This window comes from Theropithecus gelada, chromosome X (genome assembly GCF_003255815.1).
Source record: "Theropithecus gelada isolate Dixy chromosome X, Tgel_1.0, whole genome shotgun sequence".
NCBI classification, from domain to species: domain Eukaryota; kingdom Metazoa; phylum Chordata; class Mammalia; order Primates; family Cercopithecidae; genus Theropithecus; species Theropithecus gelada.
Window position 1 is genome coordinate 80,128,123 of NC_037689.1, and position 7,821 is coordinate 80,135,943.

The 7,821-nt window shown below is 45.8% G+C and overlaps 1 protein-coding gene across 1 annotated transcript; it reads right to left on the minus strand.

Annotated features, from left to right (window-relative positions):
* Positions 1-6,385: 6,385 nt before the first annotated feature.
* Positions 6,386-7,082, minus strand: LOC112616444 (putative FXYD domain-containing ion transport regulator 8). The gene is made up of 2 exons (XM_025373398.1): positions 6,900-7,082; positions 6,386-6,616 (listed from the first exon to the last, which is right to left on the minus strand). The coding sequence occupies exons 1-2, from the start codon at positions 7,050-7,052 to the stop codon at positions 6,482-6,484; spliced, it is 288 nt and encodes a 95-aa protein (XP_025229183.1). The 5' UTR covers positions 7,053-7,082; the 3' UTR covers positions 6,386-6,481.
* Between the last annotated feature and the right edge of the window lie 739 nt (positions 7,083-7,821).

Consider the following 7,821-nt stretch of genomic DNA (forward strand, 5'->3'; position numbering starts at 1 on the left):
TTTGGTCTATAGTTTATGTCCAGAGTTTCTTTGTTGATTTTCTTTCCTTTCCTTTTCTTTTTTTTTTTTTGAGATGGAGTTTTGCTCTTGTTGCCCAGGCTGGAGTGCAATGGCACGATCTCAGCTCACTGCAACCTCTGCCTCCCAGCTTCAAGCAATTCTCCTGCCTCAGCCTCCCGTGTAGCTGGGATTACAGGCACATGCCACTATGCCTGGCTAATTTTTGTATTTTCAGTAGTGATGGGGTTTCATCATATTGGTCAGGCTGGTTTTGAACTCCTGACCTCAGGTGATCCACCCACCTCAGCCTGCCAAAGTGCTGAAATTACAGGCATGAGCCACCACACCTGGCCTTCTTTGTTGATTTTCTATCTTGATGATTTGTGTAGTGATGTTAGTGAGGTTTTGATGTCTCCCACTATTATTTTATTCCTATAAATCTGTTTTCTTAGGACTATTAGTATTTGCTTTGGGAATCTGGGTGCTCCAGTATTGAATGAATATATATTTGAGATTGTCCAATCTCCTTGCCATGCTGAAATCTTTAGTATTATATAATGCCCCTCTTTGTCTTTTATTTTTTACTGTTCTTGTTTTAAAGTCTCTTTTACCTGGTATGAAAATAGTTTTTCCTGCTTTCTTTTTTTCTTGTTTTTTTTTTTTTTTTTTTTCATTTGTGTGATGTATCTTTTTCCATTTGTTTTTTTTCTTCATTTTTTTGTTTCTTTATTTTAATTTTTTTTTTTTTTTTTTTTACTATATCTTAAGTTCTGGGGTACAGGGGCAGAATGTGCAGGTTTGTTACATAGGTATAGGTATACACGTGCCATGGTGGTTTGCTGCACCCATCAACCCATCATCTACATTAGGTATTTCTCCTAATGCTATCCCTCCCCTAGCCCCTCACCCCCTGACACGCCCTGGTGTGTGATGTTCCCATCCCTGTGTCCATGTGTTCTCATTGTTCAACTCCCACTTACGAGTGAAAATATGCAGTGCTTGGTTTTCTGTTCTTGTGATAGTTTGCTGAGAATGATGGTTTCCAGCTTCATCCATGTCCCTGCAAAGGACATGAACTCATTTTTTTGAATGCTGCATAGTATTCCATGGTGTATATGTGCCACATTTTCTTTTTTTTTTTTTTTTTTTTTGAGACGGAGTCTCGCTGTGTCTCCCAGGCTGGAGTGCAGTGGCGTGATCTCCTCACTGCACGCTCCGCCTCCCGGGTTCACGCCATTCTCCCGCCTCAGCCTCCCAAGTAGCTGAGACTACAGGCGCCCGCCACCACGCCCGGCTAGTTTTTTGTATTTTTAGTAGAGATGGGGTTTCACCATGTTAGCCAGGATAGTCTCGATCTCCTGACCTCGTGATCCACCCGCCTCGGCCTCCCAAAGTGCTGGGATTACAGACTTGAGCCACCGCGCCCGGCCTATGTGCCACATTTTCTATATCCAGTCTATCACTGATGGACATTTGGGTTGGTTCCAAATCTTTGCTATTGTGAACAGTGCCACAATAAACATATGTGTGCATACTATCATCAGAGTGAACAGGCAACCTACAGAATGGGAGAAAATTTTTGCAATCTATCCATCTGACAAAGGGCTAATATCCAGAATCTACAAAGAACTTAAACAAATTTACAAGAAAAGAACAAACAATCCCATAAAAAAGTGGGCAAACAAAATGAACAGTCACCTCTCAAAAGAATACATTACGCAGCCAACAAACATATGAAAAAAGTTCATCATCACTGTTTATTAGAGAAATGCAAATCAAGCACAATGAGATACCATCTCACACCAGTTAGAATGGTGCTCATTAAAAAGTTAGGAAACAACAGATACTGGAGAGGATGTGGAGAAATAGGAATGCTTTTACACTGCTGGTGGGACTGTAAATTAGTTCAACCATTGTGGAAGACAGTGTGGCAATTCCTCAAGGATCCAGAACTAGAAATACCATTTGACCCAGCAATCCCATTACTGGGTATATACCCAAAGGATTATAAATCATTCTACTTTTTCCATCCTTTTACTTAGAGTCTGAAGGTATCTTTGGCCAGTAAGTGGGTCTCTTTTAGGCAGAAGATAGTCGGGTCTTGTTTTATTACCCAATTTGCTACTTTGTATATATATATGCCACTGCACCCAGTCCAATCTGTATATTTTAAGAGGAGCATTCAACCCTTTACATTTAAGGTTAGCATTGATATATGACATTTTGTTTTTGTCATAGTGTTGTTAGCTAGTTGTTTTGGAGTTTTAATTTTTCAGTTGTTTTATGAGATCTGTGAGCTTGTGGTTATGTGTCCTTTTATGATGGTATCATCCTTTCATTTCCATGTTTAGAACTCCTTTGAAAACTTCTTGTAGGACCAATGTAGAGGTGACAAATTCCTTCAGTGTTTGCTTTTCTGGGAAAGACTTGATTTCTCCTTCATTTGTGATGTTTAGTTTGGAAGGGTATAAAATTCTTGGTTGGATTTTTATTCCTTAAGGAGGGTAAAAATAGGCCCATAGTATTTTCTGACTTGTAGATGGTCAACTGAATAGTCGGCTGATGGTATGATGGGTTTTCCTTTAAGGTGATTTGACTCTTCTCTAGTTGCCTTTAAGATTTTTTCTTGGGCTGGGCATGGTGGCCCATGCCTGTAATCCCAGCACTTTGGGAGGCTGAGGCAGGTGGATCACGAGGTCAAGAGATCGAGACCAGCCTGGCCAACATGGCGAAACCCCATCTCTACTAAAAATACAAAAATTAGCTAGGCATGGTGGTACGTGCCTGTAATCCCAGCTACTTGGGAGGCTGAGGCAGGAGAATTGCTTGAACCCAGGAGGCAGAGGTTGCAGTGAGCCAAGATCGTGCCACTGCACTCTAGCCTTGGGCGACAAAGCAAGACTCTGTCTCAGAAAACAAACAAAAAAAACCCAAAAAAGGAGATTTTTTCTTTAGTGTTGGCCTTGGATAGTCTGATAACTATATGCCTTGCTAATGTTTCCCCTTGTATAGTATTTCATAGGTGTCCTCTGAATTTCCTGTATCTGGCTGTCTACCTCCATAGAAAGGTGAAGGAAGTTTTCTTGAATTATACATAATTCTATATTTCTCAAATGCTTTGTTTGTTTTATAAAATTACTTTTTCTTTATTTTTGTCTGATTGGGTTCATTTGAAAGACCTATCTTTTACCAGGTGTGGTGGATCATGCCTGTACTCCCAGCACTTGGGAGGCTGAGGCAGGAGTATCTCTTGGGTCCAGGAGTTTATGACTAGCCTGGGCGGCATTGTGAAATCCCATCCCTACAAAATTAAAAAAAAAAAAAAAAAAAAAAAAGACCTATCTTCATCTTCTGCTTGGTCTATTGTTAAAGCTTTCAATTGCATTTTGAAATTCCTCAAATGAATTTTTCATTTTTAGAAGTTCTGTTTTTTTAAAAAATAAATTAATATCTTCCTTCCTTTTCTGGATTGCTTTCATTGTTTCTTTGTGTTGATTTCCAACCTTCTCTTGGATCTCATTGAACTTCCTTGCAAACCATGCTTTGATCTCTTTATCTGTCATTTTTGAGTTTCCACTTTCATTAATAACTGTTTCTAGAGAGCTAGAGTGATCCTTTGGTGGCATTACAACATTCAGATTTTTCATGGTGACAGAATTCTTATGCTGGTTCCTTCTCACCTAGAGAGGCTGCCACTTCTTTTTTAATTTATTTTCATTCAGGTGAGATTTTTTTCCTATATATATGTGTGTGTGTGTATACATATATATGTGTGCGTATACACACACACATATATTTCCTCTAGAGAGTGTGACTGTAGTGTATGTTGGGTAAATTCTTTGCCTTTGTGCACTTTTGTTAGTAGGTTTTTATTGGGCTGTGCAGTTAGACCTGCAGGCCAGTAAGTGGCACTAACAAAGACCCAGCTGGGGCACAAGCAACTGTGTATGGAATCGCTCCTGGCTTGCCCATAAATACCCCAATGACAAGCAAAGGCATCAGCTCTGCCTTGCCCACTAATATCCCAATGACAAGTGAAGGCACCAGCCCCGACTGGGGTGACTGGGGGAGCTCCTGGTGAGATGCACCAAGGTCTCTGCAGGGGGTAAGGAAGCTGCACTGACTTCACACCTTAGATATGCAGGAATGTGATCTGTTTCTCCTTTACACCCCTGTCCTGGTGCTAATGACTCTCCTTTCAGATGCAGTTTTCTATCTCCAGGCCACAGTGTAGCTGAGAGCCATGGAAATTACCTGACCCAGAGTTCTCCACTGGAGTGGTTTGGGGATGGAACCTCTTCACTCAGCTCAATACAGACAGATTTATGGCTTGCCTGTTCTCTGATGGAGCAACCCTGCTGCTTCATGTAGAAAGGAGTAGTGGCTCTGCCATTTGGCCTGTGTATGTGAGTGTCAGTTGTGGTGATGTTGGCTGGTTGGGCTGGTCCAATCTCCGACCCTGGGGGTGGGGGTGGTCAGATGCCAGCAGCAGTGGACTAGATTAGATGACTCCCCTATTGTCAGGCCCCAACATGGCCCATTGAATGGCATGTATGAGTCTGAAAGGGGCTGGACCAGGACTGTGTCAGTCAGCCCAGATTTCAGGTGCTGGCTATGAGAGAGAATGGTAGTCTGGTCCCTGGGTCACTGGCAGAACTCTCAGGCAGGGTCAGGGAGATGACAGGCCTATGGGGGCTGGGCTGCAGTTGAAGTGGTCTGGCAAGAGCAGGGTGGCTGTGCTGTTAGGCTTTCAGTGGGGAGGGCAGGCCCCCTCTTCTGAGGCAATAAAGACTGGCAGCTGTGGAGCATGTGGCCTACTTGCACTTTCCTCCACAGAAGCAGTTCTGGATTTCACTATTGGGGCCTATGAAGGTGCCTGTTGCCCTGGCCTGTGGGCAGAAGGGGCAGAAGCAGCAGTGGCAGAGGGTGCGGAGGGCCTATCGGCGGCCTCTGGGAGTTGGCAGCCTCTGGGAGTTCACCCAAAGCCACATCATTCAGGCAAGGGTGGGGTAGGTGCATGTGGGGCCTGTTACTGGTAACAGGTGAGGCAAGCCTTACCTTGCATGGAGCCATGGAAACATGGGTTTACACCGGGTGTAGTCTGCCTGCTCCTTTGCATTGTGGCTGCAGGTTGTGTCTTTCTTTTGGAAACAATATTTTATGTCTTTTTTCTGTTGTTGAGAGAATAGATCACAATAGAGAGAACAGAAGTATGGTCATAGCAGCAGTTTGTTTGGTTTCCACAGGAACATGGAGGACAGTAGGGGCAGAAACTGGTTTGAGTCACTATTCTTATTGTAACCTCTGACCTCTTGCTGTTCCCTCCACAGTAGGGCTATACAGTCTTCCAGATCTCTAACCCTCCTCACTCACAACTCTGAATACTGACAGGCAGAGCAAAAAATGCAGGATTTGTCTCTGTTGTCTGACCAAGGGAACATGGGCAGTGAGTGAACAAAGGACTCCTACTCTCACTCTGCCCATCCCAGTGTGTTGGCCCCAACAGAATGGGGGTCCCTCAGCCATCACCTGCCAGATACCCAACTTTATGTATAGGAGTCTGCATCCTGATGGCCTGGCTTGTAGATTGAAATCTCAGAAGCAGGGAAGGTTGGAAAGGGGTAGAGTCCCAGCGCCCATGGGGTTATTGCTGAGAAGATACACAAGGGGCACATTCCCCAGGGATAGAGTAGAAGCCCTTAGCCTAAAATCACTGGGAACTCTGCAGAAGGGCAGGGTTGATGCAGACTTCTCAGTGGAACCCTCCTGGAAAAAAAAAATGATCATGAAAGGGAGTAGCTCGCCTGAAGGCAATGGCTGGGCTCACCGGCTCCTTGCTTTGAATCTCCAATTATTAATACTAAGAGACCTTCAGGGTAGACTCATGTGAGGGTGAAATAAGGAAGCGAGTTTCTTGTAGAGGAGTGAAGAGGGTCCATGAGGAATTATAATGGCGGTGATGCAAACCTCCCCAGGTCCTAGGATAATTGGAGATTCCTGCCCATGCTCCTACCCAAACCCATCCCCCTAAATCAAGAAAATGGGTTGGTCTCTCATGGAATAAGTGAACGCCTAGAAACAGGAGATGATGGAGGCTCATGGTGGCAGGGAGGGATCAATGGTGACATGGCTCCTCTCCTGCCTGGAAAAGTGAGTCTCCACAGTTGACTAACATAATATCATCCATGAACAAGTAGCCATGAAGACCACAGTCGACAAACATGCACATACACAGACACGTAACAGGAGTTGGGCAAGACCACAGGATGCATGAGGGAGGCAAATGTTAGTTGCATCATTAGGTTGAAGAATGTTGTTAGAAGCGATAGGGATGGGCACAGGGAGATGCACAAGTTCTTGCCTTCTCCTGGGAAAATACCTGTTGCTACAGTGGCCGGTTTTCTTAAGCATCGACATTTGCATCTAAAGGTTCAAGCAGCTACCTTCTGGTTCCAGAGGCTGCCTATCTGTGGGCTGCACTTCAGATTTTTGCTATCTGGGGCTCTTTTGCATTTGCAATGATGAAGTTCTCCACCTGAGCTTCCTCATCTCCTGGATCCTGGGGCTTCTGATTGAAACTGCACTTACATCTGTGACTTAGATGATGGAGGTTCGACTGGGCATGGTGGCTCACGCCTGTAATCCCAGCACTTTGGGAGGCCAAGGCGGGCAGATCACTTGAGGTCAGGAGTTCAAGACCAGCTGGCCAACATGGTGAAACCCTGTCTCTTCTAAAAATACAAAAATTAGTGGGGCATGGTGGTGCATACCTGTAATCCCAGCTACTCGGGAGGCTGAGGCACAAGAATCACTTGAACCCAGAAAGCAGTGGTTGCAGTGTGAGATCCTGCCACTGCACTCCAGCCTGGGCAACAAATCAAGACTCTATGGAGGCTCACAAGCAGGAAGAGGACCATATCATACACCAGTCCCCCAATCCTCAGGGTCTGGTAGTTATCATGAAAAGGATCTATTTCCTTCTCCTTCTTAGCTGCACTGGCCAGGACCACGGGGACCAGCAGGCTGCATACAAAGATCAGTACCACCTCCATGGCATCTGCACAGCTGGTCCCCTCCAAGACAATCCTAGGAGGACATGCTAAGTCCTGAGGAGCCTTGGTTCTGTCTTACGGGTGTTCAATAGTGCCCAACCTCCCACTCCCTCCCTGGCCTGCAGGCAGCAGGAGCAGAGGCAGCAGTGGCAGCAACTTGGAAGGGCCTAACAGTGACCTCTGGGATTTGGGCCCTCAGAGGAATGCCAAGTGTTCAGGCAAGAGCAGGGCAGCTGTGCTGTGCTGTGCTGTGCTGGGGCACTTTCATTGAAGCAGGCATGTGATGTCTGGTGGGGAGCCATGGAGGTGAGGGTGGGGAGCCATGGAGGTGAGGGATCATGCAATGTGCAGCCTGCCCACTCCTCTGCATCACGACTGGGGTGCACAAAAGTTTCCTGCCTCCTCATTTCTTCCTTGACCTGTGGGTGGCAGGGGTTAAGGCAGCAGTAGCAGAGGCTACAGAGGGCCTATCGGTGGCTTCTGGGAGCTGGGGACCTTTGGGAGTTGAACTGTGCCCGAAATGTTAAGTTGGGGGCAGGGTTGGTTTGTTGGCATTCTGCCCCCAAAGCAGGCAAGCCCTGTTTGGCAGGGTGCAGCAGAGGTGGGAGCCATGTGGTTTGTCATGTACCCATTCCTTCTTACCATGGCCATGGTATCTGTCCTAGGAGCATGTGAAAATGCCTGACCTCCCTCCTTGGCAGTGCAGCAGCACCTGGCTTAAGGCTGCTTGGGGATCAAAAGTCTGTTGAATTCCACATGGGCTTGAGTG

What these genes read in the sequence shown, in the direction of transcription:
- LOC112616444 (XM_025373398.1), bottom strand. Translation starts at nt 7,052, where the DNA reads ATGGAGGTGGTACTGATCTTTGTATGCAGCCTGCTGGTCCCCGTGGTC. An exon ending in ATATGGTCCTCTTCCTGCTT is followed by an intron (nt 6,617 to 6,899) that starts GTGAGCCTCCAT and finishes CACCATGCCCAG; the next exon opens with TCGAACCTCCATCATCTAAG.